Source organism: Haematobia irritans, chromosome 2 (assembly GCF_050003625.1).
Source record: "Haematobia irritans isolate KBUSLIRL chromosome 2, ASM5000362v1, whole genome shotgun sequence".
NCBI classification, from domain to species: domain Eukaryota; kingdom Metazoa; phylum Arthropoda; class Insecta; order Diptera; family Muscidae; genus Haematobia; species Haematobia irritans.
Genome location: NC_134398.1, coordinates 76,130,534 through 76,147,614, shown reverse-complemented (window position 1 = coordinate 76,147,614; position 17,081 = coordinate 76,130,534). Strand labels below are relative to the sequence as shown.

The 17,081-nt window shown below is 36.0% G+C and overlaps 2 protein-coding genes across 3 annotated transcripts in view; both read left to right on the top strand.

Annotated features, from left to right (window-relative positions):
• Window positions 1-479: 479 nt before the first annotated feature.
• Window positions 480-2,233, top strand: LOC142224662 (ADP-ribose glycohydrolase OARD1-like). Its single transcript, XM_075294445.1, has 3 exons — window positions 480-619; window positions 1,757-1,931; window positions 2,000-2,233. Exons 1-3 carry the CDS (start codon window positions 480-482, stop codon window positions 2,150-2,152), a joined length of 468 nt encoding a protein of 155 aa, XP_075150560.1. The 3' UTR covers window positions 2,153-2,233.
• A 5,077-nt stretch (window positions 2,234-7,310) lies between these two features.
• LOC142225541 (putative oxidoreductase YjmC) overlaps window positions 7,311-17,081 on the top strand; it is a 47,115-nt gene continuing 37,344 nt past the window's right edge. Inside the window, exon 1 of one of the 2 annotated variants that reach the window (XM_075295331.1) lies at window positions 7,311-7,852. In XM_075295331.1, the coding sequence (XP_075151446.1) occupies window positions 7,699-7,852 (154 nt within the window). In that variant the 5' untranslated portion in view covers window positions 7,311-7,698. Of the gene's footprint in view, window positions 7,856-17,081 lie in introns of both variants that reach the window. The other variant, XM_075295330.1, reaches the window with a different exon arrangement.

The following is a 17,081-nucleotide window of genomic DNA, read 5'->3' as shown; positions in this document are numbered from 1 at the left end:
ATCACTCAAAAAATTGTTCGTGAGTCACGACATTTCTCGTGAGTCACGATATTTTTCGTGAGTGATGGTATTTTTCGGGAGTCACGATATTTTCGTGCGTGAGTGTGCGCGAGTAAAAATTTTCGTTTCGTGAGTGTGCGTAAGCATGATCCTACCAAACAATATCGTGCGTGAGTAAGATTTTCCCGTCACGTGCACATCTCTGGTATGAATCACTTTGATTTTTTGCTAAAAGTACCTATTTTATTGGCCACCTTTGATGACATCGTTCAATACAATTCTTATAAATAACACTAGTTTATAAACTACATTTTTGTCATGTACATATGACGAGAGGTCACTTTTTTATGTATTTTCATCTCCTGAATTCGAAAATAGAGGTTAAAATTTTTCTTATGGAACAGTTTTTGAGATATCCTTAAAGTTTTGGTTTTTCGTCTTTTTTTCTTTAGACTCGAGAATCATGTCTCGAGCTAGAAATGTATGGATCTATGATCTGTGATAAGTTAAGTGGTTCAAAACTTATGGATGAAAATAGGGCACATTTCACAAATTTAGTATATTACTGTGATTCTGTGCCGGCGGAAAAATACCACCCGTTGAAAAACGTCTTCAGCTCGTAAAGATGATACTCTAACGTAAGAATTAAGAAAAAATAGATTACAAACACATTTCTTGAAAATGTGCCCTATTTTCGTCTATATATTTTCAACTACAAAACTTAACTACATTTAAGTACGAATAACGATATAATCGGACATTTCTATGTGGGAGCCACCATGGTGCAATGGTTAGCATCCTCGCCTTGCATACACAATGTCGTGGGTTCGATTCCTGCTTCGACCGAACACCAAAAAGTTTTTCAGCGGTGGATTATCCCACCTCAGTAATGATGGTGACATTTCTGAGGGTTTCAAAGCTTCTCTAAGTGGTTTCACTGCAATGTGGAACGCCGTTCGGACTCGGCTATAAAAAGGAGGCCCCTTGTCATTGAGCTTAACATGGAATCGGACAGCACTCAGTGATAAGAGAGAAGTTCACCACTGTGGTATCACAATGGACTGAATAGTCGAAGTGAGCCTGATACATCGGGCTGCCACCTAACCTAACTCTTTTTTTTAATTCTTTTCATTACAGATTATCTTGAAATTGTTATGTATTATCCGCGTGTATAAGGCCAAAGATAAAAAAACAAACGAAAATAAATCCTGGACAACACTCCACTTCAACTTCCAATAGCTCTTTAATTGACTTCGATGGAATTCAATTTAATTCACACTTTTAATAAATGTAGAAATTATCGTATTGATTTACGGGTTTTATTTCAAAATATGGTTAAAAAATCGACAAATTTTGTTTCTGGCACAACAAACATTTGTAGTTGTTATAGCAGTAAAAATGTTAGCTATTTAAACTAACGCAGTTTGCTATTTCAGCAGCGATGTTTGTCAAAAACTTTTAGCAAATGATGTTTTCTGAAACAACTACATCCCACTGCTGTCCTTTTTTCAGCAAATAAAAACTGCTGTTTTAGAAAACATTTCTACTGTTATGAATAACAGAATTTTTTAGGCGTAGCTGTCAATATTTGACATGGAATATTTATCTGCAATAATATTTTGATTATGTTTACGTTAAATGATGGCCATCCATCGTACTTGACTATTGTTCTATCAGAAAACGGTTTGATAAGTTGTCTCATTTCTGTGAACAAATTACAAATCAAATACTTAAATATTTTTTTTTTTTGTTTTAGCATTAAATTCGGTAATGTGTTATTTCTACAAAAGCAGAATATTAAACCTGGAGGAGTAGCTGTACTTCCTCATAAATCACGCTTTATATATAATTTAGTTACTAAACAAAACAGCTGGGGAAAGCCCACATATCAACTACTACATACGTCGTTAGTCGCAATGAGGAATCACATGGTGAGCTCTTGATATGATAATTAGTTTTACAATTACCCAGTTGAGATATTATACTTCATTCTTTCTAGAGGGTTCACAACGTTACCAAATTGGCCATGCCAAGAATTGGATGTGGATTAGATGGATTAATTTGGACCAAAGTAAGAAATTTACTTGAAGAAGTATTCTCCGATGACCCCATATCTATTGTAATTTACAATTACTCTCCCAGTTCCGTATAAATTTTAAGTATAATATTAGCATTTATATATAATTAAAAAAAAACACAATACAAATAACTGTCGTACAAAGTTGAAACCCAAGATATATACACTTTTCTCAGAGACAACACTATATATACACCCTCACAAAAAATCGCTTCTGTAACATATACTCCCAAACATATTTTGCTTCAAGCATATACATTTTTGGGTATTGCCCACACATTTATATGTTTGATCTCTACCAATATATAATATGTTTGAAAGCATATTGGTCTAAACAATATATGTTTGGGTAGTCTAAGTTCCAAACATTTTGTATTTTTGCATCCAAATTCAATAATGTTATCTTCCAAAAAACAATATGTTATTATGTGACCATATAATATGTTTGGAAGCATTTTGCACCTAAAAATATTATATGCTTAAAAAAAATTCTCCCAAACAATATTGTGCTCAAAATTTTATTTATTTATTTATATATTTACAATCATAATGAATTATGAAAATAAACAGGTAATATAGGTGCTAACAACATAGGTTTTCGACCTGAATGCTCAAAATTTTGTTTCTGACCAATTGTATATTCCCCGACATCTTTCTCACTTCCACGAGATTTTTTAGTTCTTAGCACCTTTTTCTGTAATACAAAAATTGTAGAAGAAATTATTCAATTTTATGATTTTTTATTTTATTTTAATTTTACCTTTTGCCGGACGGGGATTCGAACAGCGGACCACACAGTTTGTAAGGATCAAAGAAGTAGCTGATCAATTGCCCAAGGAAAAATAAAATGTTAATTTTGTAATAACAAGCAACAACCACCAACTTAATTCAATATCGCTCCCTGTTAAATAGCGCTCCAAGCTACTAAACACATATATGTTTATAGGCTATTTCTAAATTAATATATGTTTGCATTCAAGCATATTATATTTACAAACATTTTATGTCCCAAACAAAATATGTTCTAACATATTAACATATATGTCCCAAACATGTTATGCTAGTTTATGAACATTATATGCTTGCACTCAAAAATATTGTGTTTAAAAATTTGTGTTCCAAACATATAATGTTTATAGCCAAACATATGAAAAACAGTCTTTTTCAACCGTGTACCTACAGATACTATTTCCATCTATGCCGCTCCCAATACTATATTTTGAATATTGTTAATTCCCTGTATTCAGTGAAATAGCCAGGAAAAATATGTGGAAGTACTTCTCTACTCATTACTTTTGATGCACATACAAAAATGCTCTTCTAAATCTGAACCAATTTCAACCAAATTTGACATGCATAGTAAAAAATTTACTTCCATTCCCTGTGCACAATTTTACGTAAATCGGAATAAAACATTGGCCTCTGGAGCCACAGGAGTGTAAATCGGGCGAAAACTATATATGGGAGCTATATCTGAATCTGAACTGATTTCAACCAAATTCGCTATGCATATTTATAATGTTAATTCTACTCCCTGTGCCAAATTTTACGTAACTCGGGGTAAAACTTTGGCCTCTGGGTCCATATGAGTGTAAATCGGGCGAAAGATACATATGGGAGCTATATCCACATCTGAACCGATTCCAATCAAATTCGGTACGCATATTTATAATGTTATTTATAAAACATTGGCCTCTGGGGCCATAGGAGTGTAAATCGGGCGATAACTATATATGGGAGCTATATCTGAAACTGAACCGATTTGACTGATATTCTGCAAAATTTACCAGACTCACAAAATATTTGAATATACGAAATTGGAAGAAGATCGGTTGATAAATCCGTCATTTATAACCGGATCGGTTATAAATATATATGGGGGCTATATCTAAATTGGGACCGATTTTTTTACAAAATCAATAGGGAGCGCAAAAAATACCCTATGCCAAATTTGAGGACGATCGGACTTAAACTGCGAGCTAAACCTGGCCGTAAGTTCGGCCAGGCCGAATCTTATGTACCCTCCACCATGGATTGCGTAGAAACTTCTACGAAAGACTGTCATCCAAAATCGAATTACTTGGGTTGTGGTATCTTAAAACTTCTTAACATCGTTTTCTAAATTGTGACTTAGTCCATACATGGTAGAGAGCCAGAATTGAAATATGGGGGTCGCTTATGTGGGGGCTATATACAATTATGAACTTGATATGGACCAATTTTGGTGTGATTGGGGATCGATTTATCTGAGGGCTATATATAACTATAGACCGATATGGCCCTAGTTAGACATCGTTGTTAACGGCCATATACTAGCAAAATGTACCAAATTTCACCTGACTCGGATGAAATTTGCTCCTCCAAGAGGTTCCAAAACTAAATCTCGGGATCGGTTTCTATGGGGGCTATATATAATTATGGACTGATATGAACCAATTCCTGCATGGTTGTTGGATACCATATACTAACATCACGTACCAAATTTTAACTGACTAGGATGAAATTTGCTCCTCCAAGTGGCTCCAAAACCAAATCTCGGGATCGGTTTATATGGGGGCTATATATGATTATGGACTGATATGGACCTCTTTTGGCATGGTTGTTAAATATCATGTACTAACATCACGTACCAAATTTCAACCGAATCGGATGAATTTTGCTCTTCCAAGGGGCTCCGAAGGTCAAATCTGTGGTTCGGTTTATGGCGGCTATATATAATTATGGACCGATTTCGACCAATTTTTGCATGGTTGTTAGAGACCATATACTAACACCATGTACCAAATTTCAGCCGGATCGGATGAAATTTGCTTCTCTTAGAGCAATCGCAAGCCAAATTTGGGGGTCCGTTTATATGGGGGCTATAAGTAAAAGTGGACCGATATGGCCCATTTGCAATACCATCCGACCTACATCAATAACAACTACTTGTGCCAAGTTTCAAGTCGATAGCTTGTTTCGTTCGGAAGTTAGCGTGATTTCAACAAACGGACGGACATGCTCAGATCGACTCAGAATTTCACCACGACGTAGAATATATATACTTTATGGGGTCTTAGAGCAATATTTCGATGTGTTACAAACGGAATGACGAAGTTAATATACCCCCACCCTATGGTGGAGGGTATAAAAATATGGGAACATTTAAATCTGAAGCAATTTTAAGGAAACTTCGCAAAAGTTTATTTATGATTTATCGCTCGATATATATGTATTACACTCATAGAAAAAAGTCTGCTAAAAACAGCAGTCGATGTCTGCTGTTATACTTTTGTACTTCAGGGCCTAATGAACAACAATTTATAAAATTTGTAGGTTATAAAATTTTCCCCAAAGCATATTTAAGAACCAAAAGTAGTTTTTGGTATATATATGTATATTTTTGCACAGTAATACATACAAGCTCCTAAATACGATCAGCAAACATATTGTTTGCTGTTATGCCTCAATCCGATAAATATTCAGACTTATGGTCAAATACTTCAGATATTCATAAAATATTGTGTTAATTATGTTAGGATAGCTCCTAAGTTGAAATTTTTATTTGTTCTAGCCAAAATAAAACATGTTTTAGTGTAATCGAGCTTAAAAAATAGCAGGAAATGTTTGCTATTTCAGCAAACAGTGACTGCTGTCCCTTTTTCAGCAGACTTTCTGTTGTTTTAGCAGACTGTCCCTACTAACAAATTTCTTTGGGTGTAGAGGTTTAGGAAAATTAGAGTCATTTTTACAACATTTCGACTAAGCAGTGGCGATTTTACAAAGCAAATGTTGGTATTTCGACCGTTATTGTCGAAATCAGAAAAACATATATATGGGAGCCATATCTAAATCTGAACCGATTTCAACCACATTTGGCACGCATAGCTACAATGCTAATTCTACTCCCTGTGCAAAATTTCAAGTAAATCGGAGTAAAAGATTGGCCACTGTGGTCATATGAGTGTAAATCGGGCGAACGATATATATGGGAGCTATATTTAAATCTGGACCGATTTCAACCAAATTCGGCCCACTTTACGAAACTATCAATTGTACTCCTTGTGTAAAATTTAAAGTAAATCAGACTAAAATGCTGACTTCTGGGACCATATTAGTAGATATCGGGCGAAAGATATATATGGGAGCTATATCTAAAACTGAACCGATTTCTACCAAAATCAATAGGGTTCTATTCTGAGCCAAAACGCATACGTGTGCCAAATTTGAAGTCGATTGGACTAAAACTGCGACCTAGACTTTGATCACAAAAATGTGTTCACATACAGACTAAATCGACTCAGGGACCGATCCTAAGCAATATTGCCAATGACACCATATGTCTATCTCGTCTCCTTCTGGGTGTTGCAAACATATGCACTAACTTATAATACCCTGTTCCACAGTGTGGCGCACGGTAAAAATAGCAATATTTGCTATTTCAGAAAACCGTGTTTACAGAAACAACAATGTCAACCAGTGGAAAATTTGAAACAGAAAAAATCTGGAAATGTGTATATGTATGCTTTGAAAAATGAGGAAACAGGCTAAGGTTCGTAAGAATAATTGAAGTGTTCTTACCATCAATTATGAGGACAATTTTCCAATCTTTTTTGTCATCGTTTTAAAGCAATAATGTATGTTCCTTGTTAGGATACCTCAAAAATAGAATTAATTCTTGTGGATGGAAAGAACACAATATTTAATTAAAGGATAATCAGTTTGAAGAATTACTGCATGGTATTTGGTAGGGGAAAATGACAAACCCATAAAACCTCTTTAGCTAATGCCATTAATAAAATTTGGATATAAGCAAATACTGACAAAGTTCTGCTTCAATGAAAACATTGTAATCAACTGATATCATACTAAATATGACTGTGAAGTCGTTAAAAACGAACAATGAATAGTTTCTGTCTTATAACCAAATTTTCATTTGTTCTTTTATCAGAACCTTTTTCTACTAAATATTTCTCGTACAAAAAACACCAAAAAGGCATGTTGTTTCTAAACGTTCATTGAGATTGATACCATTCGCTTTCAAATCATTGAGATTGTAATACTTGTCTTTTCAATGCGCATGTCATCAAATAATAAATATATGTTTTTCAAGATGACAAAATTGTTCGGTGGCACCAAATATCAAAACAGACAACCAAACATATACATATATCATAATGGTGTATCGATTTGGCATCAACGTTTTTGGTTCACCCGTTTGATTTTTGCTGGATGTTAGAAAACAAAGCAGTATCAGCTGGGCGGCTCACTGAACAGTTCATGGCAGTTCACTTGGAACCATCAAATAATTCGTGCGGCAGTGAAAAGATAATACCATACATAATACAATTGTGGTATTCCACGCGCTTATTACATTTGTATTTTGGAAGATGCTTATGTAAAGTGGATGTAAAAATCTTCATCTCTTTGTTGTGGACAAAAGTTGCGGTCCTGCTTGAAATTCTTAGAAATTTTCAATTAAAGAATTCGTTGAACGAATTATAAATTCTGCAATCAGCACCAATATAGAACATTAAACTTATAAATATAGATACAAACAAATATATATAAATATATATATCAAAATAAGAACCAAGTGAAGGTGATTGTTATTTAGTACTTAACAGCTGACAAATAGAAATATGGCATCTACTAAGATTTTATACAATTTGACGTGTGTAACAACGGCTGCTCGTAATGTCTTGCATAGTAGGCTTCTGGGCCCTCAAAAGGGAATTTGTACTTTCATTCAATATATTCAACTTGAGCGAAGCAATAATATTCAAGGAAATAAATGTGGTAAGTTTAACTAAAAATAAATTTCAATGCTTTTTCAATTTTATAAGAGATAGATAAGACCTAATTGCTTTAAATCTGTAATATGATCCTATATCGATATTGGAGTTGTTTCAAAAGAAAATAGCGCGTTATTACAAAATATTTAATCTCACTTTAACGTATGATCAAATTTGATAAGACATTGTATTGTATGCTCGGTGTAATCCATTTAGTACGAATGTGTTTTGATATCAATTGGAAATTATTCATTGAAATTACATATATTATATTGCACATTTAAAAGTTGTAAACCCTAGATATAACAAGAACATTTAAATAGGAGAAAATCTCTTCTAACTAGAAACATCGACTGCAGACATATTAAAATTTTTTATTTTAGCGGAATACATTTACAATTTTATAATATCAAATAATTTCCTGTAGTTTACCGTAAATAGTCTCTGCTTCCAATAAATAGTCTTTGCATCGACTGCAGACAAATTATTATTTTTTATTTAAGGTGAGTATTAAGTTCGAGTTTAGCCGCGAAAATCGCTAAAGTGAAAACTAAATCAGTAAGAAAAATGCATGAAGTTATGCATATTTGTTGCAAATTTTATTATAAATTGATGGGGAAAAGCCCAAAGCAAATTTTCACAAAGTTTGTATTCCTTAAAATGGATTATTAAAGAAAAGTAATCGTGAAAAAATGACGCTTTTAGCGGCTAAACTCGAACTTAATACCCACCTTTAAGCGGAATACATTTACAATTTTATAATATCAAATAATTTCCTGTAGTTTACCGTAAATAGTCTTTGCTTCCAAATTTTAGAATCTCCCGACCTAACCTAACCTAAGCAAAGGCTTTTTGTGTGAATGAACGATTTTGTGCGAAGATATATTAGTAAAAAAGTAAGTTAAATTCTTAAAATTCAACAGGTTTTTTGCTATTACTTCACTCAAAATTGTGTTAGCAAAATAAAATCTTTTGGTTTATGTTCCGATATTTCGCTCAGAGAATGAAGCCGACACATTTTTGTAGGCGGCGGCTGACACTAAATTTTTGCCTCCGGCGTCGGCGGCTTCACGGCTAAGCCGATGTAAATTCGTCGGCGGCCAATTATCCATTATTAAATCAATTTGAAGTTATTCGAATGGTAATGATATTAGTTGTACAACCTATCTTACAATCAAATTTACATTTCGTTAACATTTTCCGAGCTAAATTTTTGCAAAACTGTTATAGCAATTTGAAATTGATTGATTGTGGGTGGAAATTTTTCTTATTTAAATCGATATTTTTGATTAATTGGCGGCGCGATTCGGCGACTTCATTCTCTGATTTCGCTACGGATTTAACCAATAAACAGAAAAAATGTAGTAAAAACAACAGCTTTATATATAACCCCAACAACTTCTATAAAATAAATAGTTCCCAATAAACTAGCACTTGATTTTACAACATAGTGCCGCCGACCAATTTTTGCCAGCTGACGCCGAAGAGGTCGAATCATCTCAACTCAAATTTAGCCGCCAATTAATTAAAAATATCGATTTAAATAAAAAAAATGTATTTATAATTATCGCATTTTTTCCAACCTTTTGAACCTTCACCCACCCAAAATCAAGTTTTCCGAATTGTAATGAGATAAGTTGTACAACTGATATTGCAATTTACATTTCATTCAAATTTTCTGAGTTAAGGTAGGTACTATGTTCGGTTTCCACAGCTAAATCCTATACAAAACCAAACATTCGAAAAACTACCGAAATATTTTTTCATTTGTGGTACTTTGTTTTTTTGAGTTGTTTTTTGGCGTAAAGTCCATAATTAGATCGTGTTATATCTTTCCATATGTTGAGATTAGTAAGTATCAAAACATGGCGCCATTTGCAATGTGAATTAAGATATGATTTAATCATTCAAAAAATTTATGTGAAATTATCAGCCTGTTTCTGTATGTCGATCTAGCTCCATCGATCGACTGGAATGCATAGAAACAGCTGATTTTTAGTTATAAATTCAGCTGTTTGTGTCGATTTCAGTCCATCGATTAATCTCGTTCGACATACAGAAACAGGCTGTATAATGCAGGTGTGGTTCGCGTTGTTATTTAAAAATGCAAGAAGATCGATTGACAAAATAAAAAAACATGGAGTGGTATTTTCGTATTGAACTAGCAACCACCATCTAGCCGCTCCCTACTACATGATATAATAGAAATAATGTATATAATATGAAAGTTATAGAAAAATGTTAACAAAATAAAGTTTTATTTAGTGAATTTCATTTTACAATCGTTTTTTTTTATTGGGCATCAGGCATAACAAACACAAATGCTGCTAGCCTTGAATCGTAATTAAAAAGGGGGCAGTACGATTGATGTTGCACTACTATGGTAGCAACGAATGGAATCACAAGAATTAATTGCTATGTTCCAAAAATAAAATGCGGCATTATAAAATTAGCTTTTCAGAACAAAGTAATATCCAAAATAAATGGTAAATGTTTATGCCACATAAACAACTAATTTTTATTTAAATAGAAAAATAATTTTCTTGCATTCATCATCATTCCAAAATGATTGCGACAGGCTGGAATGAAACGTTTTAATTTTATTGTGGCTTTTGGAAACAATGTCACCAATTCACCTATGTAGAATTTTTTATATATGTTGGATCTTTCATTGTTCGTCGAAATCAGACCATTTTTCTTAGTCAATTCTAGCCAACCCAATTTTTTTATTCCAAAATTATTTACTGTAATTTGTATGTTCTGGAAGCAAACTACATTTTCTAAATTCACGCATTTCTCATTGGATGTGGTTTGAACTTTCAATTGTCCTTCAATGCAATGGACTAGCGATGCAACTGGTACGTCACAAAGTGATTTTCAATAGTTGGAGGATAATATTTTGAATTTTTTTGTCATGCACACATTGTTCAGCCCAACTTTTGTGATGTTCTCTTTTAAAATGTATGGTACAATAGGGTGCACTGCGCTGTAGGCCTATAAGAGAAGAATTTTCAAGTGAATTAACCAAGTCGCGAAGAAGGCTTATGCATTTTTCTTCGTTATTGTCATATATTTTGTATTTTATTGATTCAAAACACTGATTGAATTTTAAAACGCGACTAAAATAGTTATAAAGGGTGATACGGTCAAAATTTGGTCAATATAAACTTGACGTATTTCTTTCAATTTTGCATTTAAAAAACCTGAACACCCCTCATTTTGAAGGTGTGTGTGTAGAATATTGCTCCTATTTTTATTTTGGAATTCACTCTTCAGTTGTCAAAATGCCGTCCAAGCACGAAGATCAGCGTATCAAAATTTTGCTTGCGCATCGCGAAAATCCGAGCTACTCGCACGCAAAGCTGGCAAAATCGATAAAAGTTGCCAAATCAACCGTTACAAATGTAATTAAAGTGTTTGGGGAACGTTTGTCGGCAGCCAGGAAGTCTGGATCGGGGGGGAAACGAAAACCGGAAGCCGCTGAGACGACAAAGAGAGTTGCCGGTAGTTTCAAGCGAAACCCTAACCTCTCTCTCCGAGATGCCGCAAATAAGCTGGATGTATCGTCTACAACCGTGCATCGAGCCAAAAAACGAGCCGGACTATCGACTTACAAGAAGGTAGTGACTCCAAATAGCGATGATAACGAAGTTTGACTGCGTGGTAATGGACGACGAAACCTACGTCAAAGCCGACTACAAGCAGCTTCCGGGACAGGAGTTTTATACGGCAAAAGGAAGGGGGAAGGTAGCAGATATTTTCAAGCATATAAAACTGTCAAAGTTCGCAAAGAAATACCTGGTTTGGCAAGCCATCTGTACCTATGGCTTGAAAAGCAGCATTTTCATAGCTTCCGGGACTGTGAACCAAGAAATTTACGTGAAAGAGTGTTTGGATAAACGTCTGCTGCCTTTCCTGAAGAAACACGGTTGTTCCGTACTGTTTTGGCCGGATTTGGCATCTTGCCATTACGGTAAAAAGGCCATGGAGTGGTACGCCGCCAACAACGTGCAGGTGGTTCCCAAGGACAAGAACCCTCCCAACACGCCAGAGCTCCGCCCAATTGAGAAATACTGGGCTATTGTCAAGCGGAACCTAAAGAAGACCAAAAAAACTGTTAAGGACGAGCAGCAGTTCAAGGCAAACTGGCTTTCTGCGGCGAAGAAGGTGGACAAGGTGGCTGTACAAAATCTGATGGCAGGTGTCAAGCGTGAGGCCCGGCAATTCGGATTTGGAAAAGCGAAAGCCTAACTGAATATTTTTCCTGAATTCTATACTAATTGAACTTGAAAAAGAAATTTAATTTGATTTTTTAAATAAGCGATTTCACCGATTTACACGCGTTTTCCCTTGACCAAATTTTGACCGTATCACCCTTTAGGAACTTATATATTGGGAGAGTATAACAAGAAACATCTTCAGTCAACGAAGACTGATGGTCTTATGTGGTCAAACTACAAAACCTAATTCAATATATACAAGAGATTTTCCTCCCTAAGTCTATAGATATAGATACAGATCGACTTAGAACCGCCGTTTACTCGTTCTAGAATTTTATGTGCTTAATACAATAAAAAAAGCTCGCTTGCCATAAAAAGTATTTGTGTTTGTTGGTGTAAGAAGCCTGCAAATTTTATGGAAACCTTTATAAAATTCTGTTTTTACTAAATCGGTACAATACTTATCATAACCCAAATTCTAGTCTACACTTGTTAATGCAAGAAATTTGATTGAATTTAATGCGGACTATTAATAAGTAAATTTAGTGACGCTGTTCCCCGTTTTGCAAATTTTGTAGCGTCATACCATCTAAATTAGCAATGTTGACATTACTATTTATTTGTTGCAACAACTACCTTACGTGCGTCCCATGATTGAACTAAAATTCTTTTAATATACTCAACTTTTGGTTATACTAACCATTTGTTGTTGTATCCCCTGGGAATTGGTGTATGAAAAATATACAAACAAAAGGAAAAGACAAAACAAATTATTAGGGATAAGACATTTAAGCATCAACATCCAGCTCGAGGAAGCGAGCTGCCTCTACTGGATGTGTCCAGAGTGAAGTAGGTGTCAGGTCTGTCGGCTTAGCAGGACACGCGAAGAGATGCCGCGTGATGTGAGGCGACTGTCCAAAATTCGGGCAAACATCCTGAATTGCCTGGTTCAGAAGGGAGAGCTAACTATTCAAGTACCTGGAGATCCCCGATCTTAGCTGAGATAGCACCGACCTGGTTTCTCTAGGAAGCCGTCTCTCATCGTCGCTGATTGGTGGTGGTCTTCCCCCCAGTACAACGCTGCACTGGTAGGAGTCAATTGGCTTCTAAACCGCTGCCCTGTGCACTGCCCTCAGTGCCGTCCTTATTCCCTCATCACTGTCATCGCCGATCACATGTTCTATTGACTGAATATCTCTTCTAAAATCAAACCGAATTGGCTTAACTCTTTCGGTTGTTACCCACCTGGACGTGGCGTGGTTTAGGTGGTTTACACTCCTGCACTTTATCAGGTGCTGTTGGGTGAGGAGGGTGCAGTGTTGCCTCACCGATGGCATTTTGGCCTCATGTTGCAGGTGCTGCTCTGGTGTCTTAGAGTGACATCCAGTGGCAATCCCCAAAGCAGTATTTTGCACCGTCTGAAGATTTCTACATTGGGTATCACTAATACTGGGAGTCCAAACGGGGGCCGCGTAGTCGATAAGGGGACGACCAATAGACTCGTAGGTCTTTTGTATCGTCTCTTTATCTTTCCCCCAGGTGCTACCAGCCAATAAAAATTGAAAAGAAGGAGGGGGGACAGTACACCGCCTTGAGGTACGCCCTGTTTATTCCTCCTGGGGTTGATCTTTTTCCTCTGAATTCCACATAGGACTGTCTGCCAGCCATTCGTCAACCATCTCTTAAGATTATTAGGGAGGGTGGTTCCCATAATAGCTCCTAAGAGCGTGGTGTGGTTCACTGTGTCAAATGCCTTAGACAAGTCCAATGCTACGAGAATCGAAAATTTATGCAGCCTCTTACTATTCAATCCCAACATTAGATGTTCTGCGAAGTAGGGCAGTAGAATAGCTTCCAGAATCTTCGTGACGGGGAAAGAAGAGTAATTGGTCGATACCAATCTCCAAGTTGTGCCCGTTTTACCGGTTTCAGAACAGGAACAACCTTCCCTATTTTCCAGATGTCTGGTATTTCAAGAGTGCTGAGACAGACATTGAAGGGGTGGGTCAGATATCTAACGCCATTCTCTACAATGTGTTTCAGCATCCTCGTTGCCAGGCCATCTGGGCCAATTGCTGTGGAGCTCTTGGCGGAGAACATTCTCCAGACTGATGACCATAGGGGGATTGTCTTGTCTGAGAGCACGGAAACTCGCCTTTGCTTTCTGCTTGCACGGTCCACTGTCTGGGGGTGCTCGACAAATTGTCTGCAGAAAGCGTTCTCTACACGTGTGTCATCTTTCGGAGTTTGCCCCCAAACGATATGGAGATGTTATCCTTACGTCTGGGGTCCCTGCAGTCACAACGTGAGAACGTCTCGCCGTTGCGACCACGGAGGGGGGGGCAACATGGGGGCGAGCGCACACAGGTGTGACACTTGAATGTGGGATTGTAAGCTCCCACATTCTTCAGTCCCGAGCAACGTAGGTGTACCCAGTTGTGACATTCGCTGCACATCACGGAGTAACCTCCACGCGTGACTTGCCGCGAACAGACTGGACACACGTATTTCACTGGTCCTGGATTGCTTTCAATGTCGCCGGCACAAAGGAGAAGAATTCTGAGCAGAATGTCCGACAGATTCTGCCCAGGATGGAAAAAGGGATAGGGAAAAGGATTGGGAGTGAGAAGGAGTTTTGGGAAAAGGAGGGGATAGGGAGTTTCATACATACTTGTGTTCTCATAGGGGGGTTACAGTCCTTGGACAAGGTGGAGTTCCTTGTTTCGACCCCGGTATGTAGGACCGACTGCAGTGAGGGTCGCTAACCATTTGTTGATTCCCATGCAGTAGGCCTCACTATGCTGGTGGTTAGCTCAACAATTTTATGAAACATAAAACTAAATTGACCGGCAATGGTTATGGGAATTCCTATTTGATTTTGTGAACTTTTTTACAGTTGTGTTAAACATGTAATGGGGGAAATAATCAACGCATTGTTCTTGTAACAAAAAGTAAGTTACTGTCATTATCTCCTTAACGTGAGAGATGCTAACATAGTTATGGGCTTAGGTTGGTTGAACAGAAAGTTTCACTTTGACCGTGGTGGTGACCACCGGAGTTGAAATTGCTAGTGAGGCGACAACAGCATGGGCATAAGTAAACTCTTGTTCACTGGTATTGCAATGCGATTATGGTAGATATTGTGGACTCCAACGAATTCGGATTGTTGCTGCGGATGATGTAAAATTTTGCATAACACCGGAATTATATGTTTGGACATAGCAAATTGATGGTATCCATTTGGAAAAGCTGAAGAAGACGACAATGTACCACATGTTGTAAAAGCTGTTGCAGAATGTGGTAAGACACTAGGAGTAGAGCGATTGGGGTTTTATTCTTAACAATTATTAGTCCAGTGCTGTGTGTGATATGGTGGCAAAACAATCAAAAACTCGAAGAAGAAAAACTTTCCAAAACAATTATCATGAATGCGTGTGTGTAAACAATAAATCGCTAGTTGCTGCGTATGTATATGTAATCATTTTGTGACGTTTGGCGATGTTGTCAATTAAATTTGGGAGAAATAAACGCTGAATAGTTCCAAAATGGCTGTTCGAAATCTATTGTCAACACTCTCATTTTTCAACGCGAAAGAATGGTTAAGGGAAGTTTTTTCGTGCCTACTAACATACACAGAGAAGAGTGTCTCGTAAATTTAAGAAGATTTTTACAATAATTTATTGCAAGAATTTTCCAGAATTTTAGTTAATTTTTCGTATCTTCAACGAAAATTAACTACTCGAAAGGAAATTTTACAAATTCTGAGTAGCAATAGTTTAGTTCATGGCCTACAAAATACGATGGAAATTCCTTCATAAAAATTCTTAACTGGTAGTTAAAAATTCCTTTGTCGTGCTATAAAGTACTTTCGAAATAATAAGTGCAATTTATTATAAAGGTTAAATTACACACCATGCGTCAATCCGTGCGTTGAAGGAAGGGTTGATTGTTTTCTGTTTGCGGCAGACAATTCGAGCTTTTGATTTCAAAGAAAAATTTCAACTCTTCAATCATCGGACGCATTGAACGCATGGTATGTAATTCTACCTTAAGTTTTTTTTTTTGTATGAGAAAATATTTTTTTACGAAAAATGAACTTGAAAGTGGATAGCAATTTCTTACTGACAATTCCTTTAGTTAATAAATGTTGGTAGAAAATTACCCAATGAAATATTTTTAGTTACATGTAATTAAATTTATAGACATTTTCGTCAAAAATGGTAGATAACATTTCATGAAGTTTTTGCAAATTTTAAGTTAAACGTTTCATCGTTCATAAACTGGTGACGAATATTATTCTTAGAGCAGATGCGATGAACTAATGCATGGTACAGAAATCTTTATCGGCATAGTGGAATGTGATTAATGTAAAGATGATGTTTTGAGTTTTGTTTGAGTGAGAGTAATGCATTAATGAGAAATGGTAGCGAGGGCTGGGTATGTTGTGTATACATGAGCATGGGGTTTTTTATTTTTGTTCATTTAGTGGTTTGTGTTTATTATTCGCGGATGGTTTATTTGGCTGGATGAGGTGTTGTTTTCAATAAAGGCACATGTGTTTTTGTTGTTGTAGGAATGTTTTGGCTTTGCTTGGTTTTGTTTGGAATGCTTCAGTTTTATAGTTGGCGTTGGCGTGGGCTGTTGCATCTTTTAAGCAGGTATGCAACAAGGGAAAAGGGAATAAAGGCATGGAATATTTTTGAGACATATATTGGTGTTTGTTTATTAAACCTTTTAAATGAAAGTTAATAATATTTTGTCGGTAGTTTAGAAAAAATGTTATTAAGAATATTTAGGAAAATATGTTGAAATTGAAAGTGTATTGAAATTTTTATTATTCAATGTAAAAAATTAATATTCAATTCCAGATGAATTTGGAAAATTGTTGTTATATCTCAGCGTATAGTTTATTTATTTATTCATATTCATGTAATTCTAAGCCTATTTGGCCAAAATAAAATAATTACAATGGACTACTCTCTAGAGTTTCATACAATATTCATATATAGT

What these genes read in the sequence shown, in the direction of transcription:
- LOC142224662 (XM_075294445.1), top strand. Translation starts at nt 480, where the DNA reads ATGTATGGATCTATGATCTGTGATAAGTTAAGTGGTTCAAAACTTATG. An exon ending in TTGAAAAACGTCTTCAGCTC is followed by an intron (nt 620 to 1,756) that starts GTAAAGATGATA and finishes TTTTTGTTTTAG; the next exon opens with CATTAAATTCGGTAATGTGT. An exon ending in TCGCAATGAGGAATCACATG is followed by an intron (nt 1,932 to 1,999) that starts GTGAGCTCTTGA and finishes CATTCTTTCTAG; the next exon opens with AGGGTTCACAACGTTACCAA.